Source organism: Plectropomus leopardus, chromosome 2 (genome assembly GCF_026936395.1).
Source record: "Plectropomus leopardus strain MGB_pleo_1.0 chromosome 2, ASM2693639v1, whole genome shotgun sequence".
In the NCBI taxonomy this organism is placed as follows: domain Eukaryota; kingdom Metazoa; phylum Chordata; class Actinopteri; order Perciformes; family Serranidae; genus Plectropomus; species Plectropomus leopardus.
This window is the reverse complement of record NC_142177.1, coordinates 19,436,278-19,453,113: the sequence shown is the minus strand read 5'-3', so window position 1 is coordinate 19,453,113 and position 16,836 is coordinate 19,436,278. Positions and strand designations below refer to the sequence as shown.

At 39.9% G+C, this 16,836-nt stretch overlaps 1 protein-coding gene across 1 annotated transcript; it reads right to left on the bottom strand.

Annotated features, from left to right (window-relative positions):
- Window positions 1-1,046: 1,046 nt before the first annotated feature.
- crbn (cereblon) lies at window positions 1,047-16,678 on the bottom strand. The gene is made up of 11 exons (XM_042503947.2): window positions 16,542-16,678; window positions 16,138-16,250; window positions 15,336-15,538; window positions 14,470-14,619; window positions 11,112-11,274; window positions 10,706-10,768; window positions 10,512-10,596; window positions 10,279-10,394; window positions 9,049-9,113; window positions 6,214-6,345; window positions 1,047-4,963 (listed from the first exon to the last, which is right to left on the bottom strand). Exons 1-11 carry the CDS (start codon window positions 16,612-16,614, stop codon window positions 4,780-4,782), a joined length of 1,347 nt encoding a protein of 448 aa, XP_042359881.1. The 5' UTR covers window positions 16,615-16,678; the 3' UTR covers window positions 1,047-4,779.
- Window positions 16,679-16,836: the final 158 nt, after the last annotated feature.

The window sequence follows — 16,836 nt, the reverse complement described above, 5'->3', positions numbered from 1 at the left end:
GCAAAAGTTCAAGTACCTTAACTTTGTACTTAAATACAGTAGTTGAGTAAAGGTACTTGGTTACCAAATTAAGTAAAAACCATTATTTCCTTCCAACAACAGACACCAAATGCTGCATCAGACCAGACTGACAGGGAGGGAGAGGGAACGCACAGGCAAACTTTACACCACAATGTGCTCTACTGACCCTACTTTGGTTATTGTGATGATCCCCTCCAGTCCTTGTAAAAAATCCATATCAACTTTTGATCACAAATAAAACCCCAACTAATAATTTTGATAGGTGATTGTTTACTTTACTTACCAAGCAAAACTGTCGACTGCATGCAGCTTGCCACGTGTGAGGATTTGCTGCTTTTCTATTTACAACAGAGGAAAAGCTATTTGAAGACTTCACCTCGGGCTCGGGGAAGTTCTAATGGGCATCATTTTCTGAAAGAAAAGGCATCAAAAACACATTACAATAACAATTTGGAACAGCATGGGACTTTATTAGAGAGAAGCAGAGTGACAAAACAACTTCCAAAAACCACAAAACAGGTCAGGGGTATTTTTAAGATCAAGCTGAAGTGGTGATGAGAAATAAGAAGTCACATGTTGCATGTCCAAAACCTTATCCACGTAATTATTACTACAAATGTTCTTTGAGGGACCCTCACGTGGTCGAGGTGGCTCCTCTCCCACTCAGAGACTCATTAGACCCCCACTGCGCTGGAACACAAGTGATCCTCTGTCCATGTGTATCTGCACATGAGAGTAATACACTGCAAAAAGAATTATATAAACTCATTATATGCAGACACATGAAAGCACACAAACACAACAACGGCACGTGTCAATCTGTCTGTGAAATGAAGATTTACAAACTCTGTGAGGACATCATACTACCTGCTGTTACCTTTTTGTCTGAGCTCAATTAGTCATCTCAACAAGGTTTCCAGCTTTACACACACATGTACAGACTCACACACACATTGTCCTAACTGTCAGACTTATGCCTCTTGATCTGCTTGCTTCCCTGGTGAAACACGTAAATCAGAAAACAGTTAGAGGATAAGAGCATGTTTATTTGACTCTGTGGTACACTGATTGTCATGGAAAAAACAAGCAAAAGCTCTTTGGGAACAGGCCGTTGATTTCTTCAGTGAAGCATACATTTTTATTGATGATGTTGAGTGAAAGTCTGACAGCCTGGCTAACACTGAATCAGTGATATGACAGAGAATACAGTCAAAACAGGAGTAACATGGGATTTTACCTGTCATTCTCAGGGTGAAAACCTTTTCCTTTTTAAATAAAATGATATGAAACTGTCAAAGAGTACAGCAGAGGATTAAAAATAAAATTCTAAATGTGAATGTAATGAAAATAAATAAAAGGACACCTTTTTGAGGAAATTTACATTTTCTGATTTAAAGGTGAACTCCACTACTTTTACACGTTAAAGGGACAATTCACCTTAAAACTCAAACTGTAATGCTATTTATCAATTTCGATTGTTTTGGTGCGAGTTGCTGAGTGCTGGAGATATCAGCCATAGAGATGTCTGCCCTTGCACTTGGCTCGTGGTGCTCAAAGCCCCAAAAAAACTCAACAGTAATATCTCTTTTCAAAAATCATGACTTGGTTATTCAAGATAATCCACAGACCTTGCTGTGAGTTGTATTTTCTCTCTACTGAACTACAGCTTCCAAATGAATCACCATGCAGAGGGAAGTGTGCATCTCCTCGAGGACGAGGCTCGTGTTTGTGACAGCGGGAGATCTAAACATTCATTGCATCAAGTTAGCTAGTTCAGTAGTGCTAGGTGAGCTAGCAGCAGATGCATGCTTCCCTCTGCACAGTGATTTGGTTGGTGGGTGTAGCTCAGCAGAGAAAATAGTTCCTACATAAAACTGCTCACAACAAGGTCTGTGGACTATCCTAAGAAACTGGGTCATGATTCCCAGAAAAAGACATTTCTGGGGATATTTGCAACACAACTGAATCTCTGGCCGAATTCTGGGTAACGTAGGCAGCAGCCGGATTTGACAAGGAAGAAAAATGTGCGGAATAAAAAAGACAATAACTTTGCTCCCGCTGCATCAACTCTTATACGTTTTTTTAAACTGTCAATTTTAAATCAGACAGTGTTATGGGGTGTAATGTTAAATTGGTGGAGCGATCTTTTAAGGGAAGACTACAAGACTATGTAGATGAACTAAAAGATTCATTCAAGACAAACTCTGTTGGCTCGACTCAGAACTGTACACCCATCTGACATCGTGCCTGGACTGTGAGAACAAGATGTAATGATAGTTACATTTAAATCCATCGCCCTTTAAAGAGTAGTCATGACATTTTGATAATACATCTAATTTGCTTTAAAGGGAAACACCATCTACATTAAGAATTCCAATATGTTATTTTCTCTGAAAGTTCAATCAATATTTGTGAACATGAGCTAGTCTCTCTCAAAGGCAGAAACCAGATAAGTAAGTCTAATACTTGTCATGTCATCATGTACAAAGTCTGGAGCGGCTCAATGAACAAGAGGCTGATTTTGTGGATCCACAGATTTTTTTTTTTTTTTTTTATATAGCCATATGAGCTTTTTTCTGTTGTAGTGTTCTCAGTCCTGTAACAGAAAATGTACCCATATACTCAGATAATTCCCACGAGTGCTCTCAGTGTCATCGATAACATCTTTCTGAATTCACTGTCTGTGAGCAGCTCCAGACTTTAAACCCTATGATATCACACATTTGAATTTTTGTACTCTAGTTTTTGGATTTGAGACAGTTCGTGTTAGCTGATATTTCTGGACTGTTTTAGACTATTGGAATAGCATGTATGAATTTTGAAAATAGGCGCAGTTCCCCTTTAATGCCAAAGCTGATGTGACAAAATCAAGATACCTTTTCATGTCTGTACAGTAAATAAGAAGCTGCAGCCAACAGCCGGTCAGCTTTGCGTAGACTAAAGACAGGAAACACGGGGAAACAGCGGGTCCTACTCTGGGCATGTTTAAAAAAAAATCTGCCTAAGCACTACCAAAGCTCATTAGTTAAAGTTTATATTCTGTTTGTCTAATGTGTACAAAAAAATAAAGTGAAAAAACTGGGAACGGTAGTGTCTTAAGGTCTCTGCATCCAGGAATTAGCCATAACCCCTGTTGCTCTTACATGTCCGTGTTCAGTTATAGGATGGTAGGTACATTTTGTTACTTTTGGACAGGCTCAGCTATCTGTTTTCCTGTGTTTACAGTCTGTATGCTAAGCTAAGCTAACCAGCTGCTAGTGGTAGCTTCAAAATTGTCTGACAGACATGAGTGTTTTATAGCCTCTCTTCTAACTCTTTACTAAAAGCAAATGTGCATTTTGCCAAACTTCAAACTGTTCTTTTAAGAATTTATCCAAAAACATTCAATTAGACGGACCAACATTTTCACAATCTACATGATTTCTTATTGCAATCAATGACTTTGCTAACTGATGAAAAGATTATTACCTAACAATTCTCTGTGACATGAATATATAATATGTGAAATAAGAGTCAGATTCTACAAACAGTAGAACACCAGTTATATTACACAATAAATGCTATAACTGCCTCTTATTTACAGCTACATTTATACAAACGTGAGCCAGCACCTTGCAACAAAATCGCAAGAAGTAAAATCCTGAAAACTGCAACACTACAAAAACACCTTTTAATTAAATCTTTATCTCTTTATCTCTCCCTTTCATCGTTAACAATCGTTCATTCACGCCTGTGGCTCACTGGTTCATCAAACTTATCAAAAGACACTGAGCTGGGGCATAGGCACACTATTTTAACATGCCACACAACATGAACAAACTAAATGAAGATGGGTAAATGCTCCTCTCGCTCTCTGTGATAATCAGCTCTAACTTTTTGTAATAAATAACACTCCTCCATTAGGCACCACGACATCTCTAATATCCACTTGCTTGTTTGCTGAAGCACATCCTTTGACAGGACAATGAACCTCAGTTGAATACAAAACAGACACCGATTACATCTATTACACATTATTGTCACCTCAGTTTTTTGTTTGCATGAAAAACTGGTGTGATAATAAAAAGCACACACGGTTGAGTCTGTTGAACTACTTTCCAGTCTTCTCGCATACAAAAATACATCCAATTTAATTCCAAAATATCCCCTTTAGTGACAGATCTAGAAGTACAACATGAGTGCACTCTCATTCCCTCCACTGACCTACAGCAGCTTAATGACGAAACTGATAAACATACCAGAGAAACCCACAAAGGATCTGAATGCTTAGTAAATTCAGATTAACTGGTTTTACAACGGATTAAAGTAGGTGACTTAGCCGACTTTCCAACTGCATGCAGTCAACTCTGTCATACAGAGGAACGGAGTTGAAGGGACACTATGCATTAAGCGTTTTTGTGTCGGTGTTTGTCTGCAGGTATCACGGGATGCAGATCAGCCAGCTGCATGCTCTGATGCTAGAACGTGTCATGGACTTAATCTCTATCACGCTGCACTGAGTCGTCTCACGGCTGCCTCCACATCTCAAGAACCTTTGAGAACCATCACAACTTCCATCCTGCTCTAATTGATCTTAGAGTGCCATTTAAAGGCAGACTGACCTTTCCACTAATATGATGGATTTACTGCTGAGAGTGACAGGCGGAGTGTGATGTTCTGATTACTAAATGTAATCACAGGCAGAGGGTGCATGAAGATCCAGGCTCGGTGGGGGGTTGCAGGTTCTTGTTTTGTTGAATGATGAACGGTGGTCAGATGTCACAGGCAGAACAGCCGAGAGCCCTCTCTCCCCTCCTCCACCTCGCCCTGGGGGATACGGGGGAGCATAGCTGAACGGGTCAGACCCCAGAAACGAGGTGGAGACAAGTCCTTCTTGGTGGCTGTAAACTTCCAACCCATGTGAGACCCGCAGGTTCTGCACTGAGCAATTGTCCAGGCGTACCTAAGAGGGACAGAAGAGGAGAACATTTTATATAGGATCCCATTCAGATGTGTTCAAAAATGTATATATAAGAATTTAATTAAAGGTATCAATCATATTTTTTGGTGAAATGTGAATGTTTCACACACATCCCTCCCCGCGGCAACACAGACGATCTATACAGTCAGCACAGTTTCAAGGTGGACACCCAAGATTAGTGTCACCAATTCAGTTTCTGACCAAATGTCTCCCCTTCTGTTTCTGAAATATGATGTTGAGTAACGGCCAGAAAAGTGTTTTTGCAGAACATTATGATGTCATAGTGAAGCTGACCATTGACCCTTTGGATGTCAGATGCCATCATTTCTTCATTTTACCCTATTAGATATTTACCTGAAATTCTGTCATCGTTATTATAACACAGTTAGAGAATTCTGGTTCATATTTATCAACACTGCTTAGTTTTACCATTGTCTGAATTCTTGAGTTATGGCAAAAACATGTTTTGCGGGCTCAGTTGCGAGCTTTCACCAACAGTTTCTTTTCAGTTCATACCTGAGGCGGAAGTTTGCGTCAAATTTGACAAAATTCCCTTGTGTTATTAAAATATCGGGCTTATGATAATGAGGCTGCAACGTCACAGTGACCTTTAACCTTTGACATCCAAAGTGTAGTCAGTTCACAGTTGAGTACAAATAGATGTTTGTGTCAAATTTGAAGAAATTCCCTCGAGGCGTCCTTGAGATAAACTGTTCACAAAAACGGGACGGTCAGACACACGTACATACAGGCAACCTGAAAACATAATGCCTCTGGTCATGGCAACCGCCTTTCTGTGAGGTCACACCGACCTTGACCTTTCACCTTTGACTACCAAAATCAAATCAGTTTATCCTTTACTCTCAATGGACATTTGTGCCAAATTTGAGGAAGTTCTATCAAGATATCACATTGATGAGAATGGGACAGACGGACAAGTCGAAAAACATAAATCCTCTGGCCACAGTTATCACTTGTGCAAAGGCATTAAAAAAAAAACAATACTGATTATGATATTACAAAGAAAAGCCAAAGCTTCTTATTTAAGGCACTGGAGAGCTTCAAAATACAGTTAGAACAAAAACAGTATTAAAGTGTGTTAAATAATTAGGAAACCCTGGTGTGAGAGGCACAGTGAGGACTCAGAGTCAAACTATTCACTGTGCGTCACGTGTTGCATCATTCACTGGTCCGAGGGAGGAGTGTGAACTAGCCAGGAGTATGAAAGTTACCCTGGAAACCAGCTGTGCAGTGTGGATGGCCTGCCAATCAGGTTGAGGTTGTTAGCTTTGTAGACAGTCAGGGTTTCATGGACGTAACCGTGAGGGTTGACGTATGCAGCCATGGGTCCGTACAGAGACAAGCTGCAGGGAGAGAGAGGCAGAGGAAAAAGTCATCAGCACTGATTATGATTAAATGTTTCAACCAAAAAGAAAACATCAGTATGGTCCTTTTAAAGAAAGAATAAAACAGCCTGCAAAGGGAGCTAAACTGGAGTTGCAGCTAACGATTATCTTTCTAACAATTTATTTTCTCAATAGATCGAATATTTGTCGTGTATAAGTTTACTGTCATAGAGGAATAAAGAAACCAGAAAATACTCACATTCATTCAGACAATTTTGAATTCTTTCTTTTTTTTAGTCACTCGAACCATTTAATCAAATATCAAATTAGTGGCAATTAATTTCATTGTTGACAACTAACTGATCTAATTATTGCAGCTCTGAGGCAAGCTGCCTTAAAAATGCCTAAATAGGACATTGTAATTTCACAGCTTTTTTGAATCGAACGGTGAGTTCTTCACAATAAACTCACACTGCTTAAATCCACAAATCTTAAATGAAAGATCTCACGTACTGTGTGTCAAGGCAGACTGCATAAGAGTATATAATGTAAACTACGTATAAGACATTACGACAGTAAAGTGATGACCACTCGGGAGTTAAACTGTATATTTGAAAACATATGTATGGACGTATATTCACAGAATATATAAGAAATTAGCACACAGTGTTTTTGTTATTGTTATTGATGAATTTACAGCTTGCTGTGACCACGCTCACCCTACGTGGTCAAAACATATCTTTTTTAATCTAGATTTAAACAATTTAAAGCTCCACACATTATAATATGCCTTTCCTCAGCGGGTTGAAACAGGTCCAGTGCTTTCTTCTGGAAAATGCTATTTTTAACTTTCAGCTCTACAAGATAATTATTTAACCTCACAGCAGACAATAAAACCAGACACAAAGGAGACACATTTTGCATCGGTTATTGAGGTAGCAATTTACTGTTCTCCAGATCTGGTTTGGGTCCCTAATTGAAAACGCATTATGTACGTAGTTTGGTACTCACAAGAAGAGTGTAGCCTCAGCAATCAAATTAAACACATAATCTTTCATTCACTGTTTATCTGGACGTCCTCAGATAAAACGGTTTATGCACATTTTGTTTAAACATAGAGGAGTGTCTGGACAGTTGCAGTGGTGTTAGGAGGTTCTGTGTGTGACTTTTGGAAAAGTACATTAACCATCACACATCATAGTTAGTTACAAAAGTAGATTACGTAACGATGTGTGTGTGTGTGTGTGTGTGTGTGTGTGTGTGTGTGTGTGTGTGTGTGTGTGTGTGTGTGTGTGTGTGTGTGTGTGTGCGTGTGTGTGCATCCAGTCTGTGAGTGAAATGAAATGCAGGGATATCATGCTCATGACGTAACCCCAGACTTTATGCAACTTCCAGACAGAAAGACAAATTGTCGACTATGACGTGGTAATAACTGCAGTGATTACTGTGATAAAGGTTAAAAAAAAAGGAAAGAAAAATGAAAAAAAAGTACCACTAGACTGCTTTAATGTGTGTTTTTTTTATATCAGCTCCAACTGCTGCAGGGGGGGACTCCATTTTTTTAAAAAATTCAGTAAAATTCAGCCTAAAATTTAACCGATCTGTTTTTTAGATAAATTAAAAAATGTGCATCTTAATGGCATTAATTGTAAAAGTAGGAACAAGAATCACTTCAAAGACAGAAATTTGTGCATCTAGAGGTTTAAAAACAACATTAACGCTTCATTAAAGAAGTACTTTGCTGCATTAGAAAGATGCAAATACTTTTGAAATTGGTGGTACATTACCTGAGAAAATAGAGAAAATAGATGGGCTGTAGTATTGACTTCGCCCTAGAGGTAGAAAACCTACAACTACCAGAATACTATCAATCAACACTCCCACTGGTGGATGGTGGATGAGCTTATCAGTTTTGCCACAGGAAGCAATATGATGGCCAGCCGGTAACAAACAATCTTGTATTACAGTTGAAAAGTAAGCTAAAATATGTTTATGAAACATTTGAGTCCTGAAACAGGCGACACAGTTAGAGAATTCTGGTTCATATTTATCAACACTGCTTAGTTTTACCATTTGATCTCTTTTTTCAGCCTCCTTTTTTTACAAAGCAGAAAAACGTATAGTGCTAGTCCACTTCCTGTTCACTAATTCTTGTATTATGAGCACACAGTGCACTGAAACATTTTTCTGCTGAGGACATTTTCGGTGACAAATAGTCAATACAGTGTTAGTTTGTTGGTTTACATTCAATCAGTGCTGCCTAGTTTTTATTGTTTGATCAGAGTTTTGTCTGAGTTCAAGAGAGCAGGGCAGCTGTCTCTCAATCCGCTTTTCTACTTTTTGTGTCTGTGGTTGCAGACATATGAAAATGCACAAGTACTATCTGTAGTTCGAGCAACAGCCCTGGACCCAGCTCAAATCTGCAGGATGCCGTGTTTTCACATCATTCAGCTGATTTTGAGATATGAGTGCTGTTTACCACAGCTCATCTCTGATATTGATAGTTCCACTGATTAGACTGTATGCAGCGTTCATGCATGTTCAGCTTGTTTTGGTTACCTGCCATGCAGGTGAAGAAAGGACCACATTAAGTGCAATATTCACCGACATAAATTATCTCTCTCACACATTCATCAAGTGCCCTGTGGTTTGTGTCACTACTGAGCTGAACAGCATCTGTAATTACGGACCTACAACATGCAAAAGCATTGATGTCCTCACCTGAAGATCTCGTTTTTTGTGGTGATTTCTGTGTCCTGGCACTGCTTACAGCACAGTGATGTGCACTGTGGAGGAGAGACAATAAAATGTTAAAGGATGTATGTGCAAAGTGTTCTCACTGTTGAGGCCTTTATGCTTCAAGAGCCACTAGCTGGATGAAAAGGGTTCAGGTTTGCAGCGTGTGACCTTCTGAGACTTTCAGGAGAATTACTATGCTCAATCAGACGGAAAGGAAATGGCAGATAATAGGGACTCACATCAAAGAAGCACTTAACAGATCCGACGACAGCTTTACAGTTTTTGTTGATGCAGCAGTGTGTGTGTGTGTGTGTGTGTGTGTGTGTGTGTGTGTGTGTGTGTGTGTGTGTGTTCTGTGATAAAGTCTGAGTGATATGGACCTTCCTCACCCACACATATCTATAATTCCTAATATTCAAATGTAAATGTTTATAATTTTAGGATTTGTGTTCATAATGCAGGATGAATTTCAGGTTCCATTTGAGTTTTTGTGTTATACAAAAAAAAAAACAAATGCTGCAGCTCAGGACCTTTATATCCAGCATCTTCACGTGCAAAATCGCCTGAGACTACTGGTTTGCACAATGGAAGAATTCCCACACAAACTGCCAGAAACCATCTCATTCATTTAGGTGGAGTCAAACAAAGCTCATCACAATGGCTGAGAATCAGACAGATGAACAGTCGAACCCAAAATATAATGCCTCCGCTCACAGCTATCATGGACAAGGAGGCATGATGAAAGTGCAGATTTTAAAGAGGCCCTTTATTGCGACCAGCTCATTGATATGCTACACCTGTCAGGTGGTCTCTCTGGTCACAATGGATTACGCTTGCAAAGTGTTTTTAAACAAATTAGTCAACAAAACCTGAGAACTAAGCCTAATGTTTGCATAGAAAAAATGTATCATATCTTTAAATCCAGCTCATAAAAAATGGGAGCGCTTGTACTTTTGTTCAATGTGTTTAAACGGTTTTGATTTTGCAGGCCAACTTTAACCTGAAATATCGCAGCAGCAATAACAGATCTATCAGCCCCTGACAGGCAGGATGAAGTACACCAGAGAACATCAGACAGAAAAACAGACAAAGACTGTACAGTGTGAAACAACACCAGATCAGACACCATGAGGGAGGTGATGGCTGCAGGGACAGAGGAGAAAGGCTGAGATGGTTGGACAGGACTAAGGGTTAGTGGTGACTTTTCCTTACCCGGTCCATGATGTCCAGCTCACAGCGAAGTCTCTGAATGGCGCTGCCGATCTTCAGCAGCTGGAGCCGCAGAGCGTCGTCTATGGGCAGACAGGCCGCAACTCTGTAGGAGAAGTCTGACAGAAACCAGACGGGGATGAAAGGAAGGAAGGAAAGAAAGCACAAAGAACACAAACAGACATACGTGTGTACGCGTCTGTTATCCATCTGCAACACACTGAACAGAGGCTGACCTATGGCGTTCGTCGGGAGAGAGTCATCCTTCAGATTCTCATCCCATTCATGGAGCTGTTTCTTCACTCTGTTCATTAGTGACTCCTGCAAGGTGACATACATCAAGCAAAGAAAACGCGGTTTACATTAAATCTTATGTGATGTTTATCTATGGAGGAAATACCAAGCGGTGCACCCAGGCTGCAGCACTCACAGAGTCGTAGAGAGCGTAGACCCAGGGCGGCCACGGCGTCAGACTGGCACAGTGAAACTTCCTCTGTGATGAACAACAGATGCATCATTAACTAATTATATCTTCACACAGTGATTACTGTATGTGCTCACAGTTTCTCTTCCCTTCCCTTCCCTGTTAATAATGACATACACATCATGGCCAAAAGTGGACACCAGAACATAATACTAATATATGGCAATGCCCCTGTGCACAGAGTTACATGTTGTGTCTAAAATATTATATGTTAATATAATTAGACACAAATACATGGGAAAATATGGTCCAGAATGAAAATGTCAAAGTGCCTGTACTTGCAAAAGATGTTGTATGTTACTGCTGCAGATGTGTGCTGTGTAAATGTACTATGAGTGTTTATGTGTCTGACCTGTTGGTAGTTATTCCACCAGCGTTGGGCCTGTTTGCAGCTCTGTGTCAGCGGTTTGGAGGAGGGGTGCATGTGGAGTCTTGAGAGGGGTGTGAGCTGCACGGCAGAGAGAGGATCTGGAAGGATGCGTTCTGGAAGGATCTGTACTTTGGCTTGTCTGATCCTGTGGAGATAAACAAAGAGAGACATAACATGGGTTGCGGGGGGAAAAAAAGAGCCAGGGAAGGAGGGAAATGTGGAACAGAACAACAGAGGGCGAGTGAAGACGAGCAGATGAATAACAGATTAAACAAACGGTGCACTGGCTGAATGCTATCAGATGTGTGACAGGACGTTTGTAAACCTGAGATCATAAAGAAAAAGGTGTCTTCTGTACATTTTTTGTCAACAATAAGAAATATATCTCCAACTCCTCACACAAGGTGCACTCATTGAACTCCACGGGAGTCAAACTAACAGACATTCACTGAGCAACACCACATGAGCAATAAAAAACACCTACTACCACGAGACGGAGCACACGCCTAAAATGGCATTCACTTCAACCCTTCCAAAAAGACATTATGCAATGTTTAACTTCTTTTTTTAACTTACATTTACTGAGCATCAACAGTATAAAATATGCATTAACAAGAGAAACAGCAGATGTACAATGCTGCTTCCATGCTTCTCTTATGTGACGGCAGAAAACAGAGCTGACAGAATCTATGGAGCCATACATGCATTAAATATTCCTTTTCTGCTTTGGATCTACAGTGAGAAGAGCATCGATTAATGTTTTTGGAGGGCAATTTCGAAAGTCGGGATACTGTTTATTAATAAAGTTGCCTAAGTTTAAAGAAACGAACGAGTTAAGACGTTGGCAGTTGAAATTTGGTGGACAAGTCTGCAAAGGACATGAAAATTCTGAACTGATGTTATGTCCCGTCAACCCCATATCGAAATGCGAGTCTATGTTAGATGGTTTGAAACACTGTGATTGATATTTATCAGGGTGAGAGTGGAAGCAATGTTAAATTTCTATATATTCAACGCACAAACAGATGATGATGCCAGTGGCACTGAATTTCCAAATGTCTTTTTCAGAGACTCAAATCTAAAGGTAGCACATTCAGAAACATATTCAATATATTATGGAGAGGAAGAGAAGTGCATCGAAATATACAGAAAACGCTTTATCAGTATTCAGTGCACAACCCCTCCGAGGGCACAGCAGCAGATCCCAGTTAAGCTGGTGATAATTTTAATCTCTGCTAACTGGCGTCACTTGCATGACAACAAAAGGTCAACACGATTATGGCAACCAATTTATGTGCATTATATAACAGCGACTGAAGAGCGAGGGAAATACGTCTTTATGAAGACACAGTTTTATGGACAGTGCAACTTAATGCTTTCCTGAACACTGGAGGATGTAAGGCGAAAACATCTATAGTAAGGCCACAGCAGTTAAAACAAAGAATGGGCTTTGCATTTTCTTGTAACCCACAGTGTTGATAGAGGATAAAATTAACCAGAAACACCTTGGAGAAGAAACTGAATGCGGTAAATGGTCTAAAAATGAGGCCAGAAGGCAAGGGAAAAGGTCACACAATAAAACAATAACAATAACACAGTATCCAGACTTTACAGAATTAAGTTGTCGAACAATAATTAAGATGTCATACTAAAATAGACAATTTTATTAGGAGCACTGTCAGGGGGCGATCACACTGAGACAGACTGCACCAGGCGCAACCGCTCCAATAAAACACCTTGGAAGCACATCTGCCAAAAGTGACATCGACGAGCAGTGCGAATTCACCCCTTGAGCGGAAAAGTCAAACATATTTCGCTGTACCATGGGGAAGGAATGATTTTGCTTGCCACGCTTCTGTAGCAACATGTCTCAGTGTGAGTCACTGTGTTGCTTTTCTGGACCCGTAAAAAAAAACATCAAACATCAAATTTAGAGAAAGGGCACATAAATTGAAAAAGGGATAAGTTATCGACACAAAAAGACTCTAACTCTGTGGGAAACACTGTCTATAAAAGGTCTCAAGATATATTTGTGCCATGTTTTCCTTCTGTTGTTTTTTGTTTTGTTTTTTTAACTTCTTTATTTATTTATTCCTTTGATTATTTTTACTAGATTTATGAACTGGAGTCTGCCTCCCTGATGTAAAACACGTGCCACATGTGCCAGTGCCCTGGAAACAATAATTTGTTTGCCTAAACCAAGCCTTTCAAAAATTAAGAAAAATTAAAATTAAAATAAACACATACATAAACTAATCCATCTAAAGGGTATATAGAAGAAAACTATGACACAACCACAATTAATTCATCTTTAAAGAAAAAGTCAAAACCAATACATCTTGGACAAAAACCCAAATATGTAACTGTAGCAACTCCACCAATACAATTGTCTGAAGCAGACTGTGATGCTCTCAGTTTACTTTTTGAAAATGACTGTGAAGAAAGTTAGTCTGCCCTCTAGTGCTGAACTACCAGAGTGACGGTTGGCTGCAAGAAACGACTGCTCAAAAACTGCTATCTGATGTGACTTTTTCTTCTCTGAGTAAATGTGAATCATGTATGATGTATATTAAAAAACTGAAACTTCAAAGTTTGATTTAATTGTTCATATTGACTAAGCACATATGGGGAAGTTGAATATTTTCAGTTTGTTGTGCTTGAACTTCAAGTAAATGTGAATACAAATGAATGTAAAGGCTGTTCAGCGCACGCACACACACACACACACACACACACACACACACACACACAGACACACACACTTTAACAATATATTTATGTCCACATAAACAAAACTCATATGACGCAAATATTAAAGGTGCAATATAATGCATTTGCAAATTCACGGACCTGCGGCACTGTAGGTTTTCACATTGAAAAACCCAGTTTTCAGTTTTTAGGGGTGTGAGTAACACTGTCTCCACCATATATGGCAACTGTCAATGAAAGCAGAGACAGCACAGCACTTTGCAAGCTGTTAAGCCCTCATTTTGGACATACCAAGTTGTTGAAGCTCTTATGACCAACCTGTGAACATGTTTTAGGCTGCCAAATATGACAACACACAGTACTGTATTAACAAGCTAAACATCTGGTGTATTGGCAGGCAGGCGGACAGACAGACACACACACACACACACACACACACACACACAGAGACACAGACAATAACAATTAAGATGAAAACGTGCAGGGCTCTGATTACTGCAGACAATCGCGGGCTCACTCCATGAGAGGACCCCGACACACAATTATTTATCAAATGCAGCTTTCATTCAAATGTGCACATGCATTTATCCCTAACCTTTGGTTTAACGGTTTATGAGGCAGTTAAACTCACCCGTCTGCTTGAGTTCTTATCTCATGGACCTTGAATCTCTGCCTCCCCACAGCTTTCACTTTGACAGTTTCAATTCCATATTCCTGCTCTTCTCTGTATGCATAGATTTCAGCTGTTGTCCCAAACTCTGCCTCCGGCTCACTGGCATCACTGCAGAAAAAAATATCAAATAAAACCATTACAATTAAATTCAAACAGCACTCAAGGGATTTAGTGCTGTACTTGTAGTTGTAGTGACATCCATAATTTAAAAAAAAATGAAATGCTAAATAAAGCAGTTTCACATCACAAATCATTGTTTTTATGATGCTGCTCATTGTGGAGAGGTTGCTAACTATGGTTGCTGACGTGAAACCGTATAAAAGCAAATGGCCTTATCTAGAGCCGCTATTTGATGTATTCATTCTACTGTAGAAAAATGGCGGCGCAACATGGCAATCTCCATAAATTAGGACTGCTCCCATTGTTAGTATAAACAATCTACAATAAAATCTTATTCTAAGGCAAAACAATCTTTATTTTCAGGCAATTATGCAGTAAAAATATATATATTTATTATATTTTATTTCATTCCAAGCCAGGTGGATGCCCTAATCTTTTAAACTCCATCCAGCCTGTTTGTAACAAAGCTTTCCATTAGAAATTTGAAGAGTCTCCAAGCTGAAACCAAGATAATGATAATCGTTAACAGAATTATTTTCTCAGAGTTGTGTGACACTATAAAACAGTTTTAATAGGCCGCACAGAGCTCTTCATGACTAGTAAAGCCTTTAAGTAATATGCCAAAAAAAACCTCTCTGTTTATCAGCTCTGTCCAGTCTGTGATGATTTCCAGTGGCTACATTATCATTTGCATCGCTGCTCACCTGTGTGCGAGCACAGCAAAGGTGCGGTCTCTCTGGATGACGTTTCGCATCATGCTGACCTCCTGTGGCCTGAACAGCTGCAGAGGCAGCGTCTGACCCGGCACCAGCATCACAGCTGTGTGAGGCAGCACAGGGATGGTCTGACAGCTGTCATCGTCGTGGACTGTGCGGCCGTGAAACTCCTCCATGTCTGATCCCAGGTACTGCCACCACAGGGGTCAGAGTCAACACAGCAAGAAAACTAACTGTACAGTGAGGAAGTAAGGTTACACTTGTATGGTAGCGCTCATTCTTGAGAATTTGGGATAACTGGGACAAGACTTTATTTATTTTTGTGGGAGAAGGCTGGGAAGATAGTTTAAAAGATCAAAATGTTGACTATTAAACCCTGTAAAGAGCCACCCCAGTGATTTAATTATTTTCATTTAATTAAATTTTTATAATTTTGATCAACGAATAAATATTGCATACAGTTAAAAGTACTGTATTTAATGTCTCCATTTGTTAAAACATTTTTAAATTTATTGAAGTTGTGAATTCTTGTCAGGGACGACGGTGTTTTGTGGCACAGGGCAAGTTTCTAAGTTTAAAAAATGAAAGCAGATCACACTATTTTATAAATAAAATTTAATCTATTTATGGAAAAAGTTGGGAAAAAAAATAAAAATAACGTTTCACCCCAGAAACCGTATAAATAAGTTATAATTTTAAGGGTTTATTGAGAGGACATGATTCGTCCCAATTCTCAAAAGTGTGTGATTGTAAGCACGTAGAGAAGCAAAGCCTCAGCGGCAGCACTCACAGCGTGTGATGTGGGCAGACTGGGGTCAAAGGTGATGATGGTGGGCTTCTCTGCCTCCCCATTGTCTCGGTCCTCAGTCTCCATGTCATCTTCCTCCTCCTCTTCCTCATTGTCTGTCATGGCACAGCAAGCACAGACACTCACAGTGAGGCTGGTTCGCTCTTTTAGTGTCTGCAAACTGACTAAAGCTGCAACTTTATCTATGCCAGTAAGTGACTCTGACGGCAGAAAGTAAAAGAAAGTGAAAGCAGATGAAATGTGTCAGTTGGGGTGTGATGTCTGACAGTGGCCTGCTGTGGAGAAACGTTAGCTAACAGTTAGCTGTTAGCAGGGCGGAGAGATAAACGGTGGTCCGGTGAAACGTCGAGCACAGCGACCGGTCAGTCGGTGAGTTTAACTGTTACCTGGTAAAAGCTGTAACTGGTTGCCCATGTTGTCGTTGATGTTGTCGTCTCCTCCACCCCTCTCGTCAGCCATATCCGTGTGTTTACAATACTCACTCTTCTTCTACGGTGTCTTCAGAGTGCAGCGTCGAGCCGGGTCCACGGCGCCCCCCGGCGGTGCGTCAGTACCCAACGCTGAGTTAAATGATGCAGAATAAAATAATCCATAATATCTAAATAATCCGGGGATTCCCCTTTTATTTTCTTTCACGGTCCCCAGTTAACACCGCAATCTTTAAAAATTCATTTGAATTTT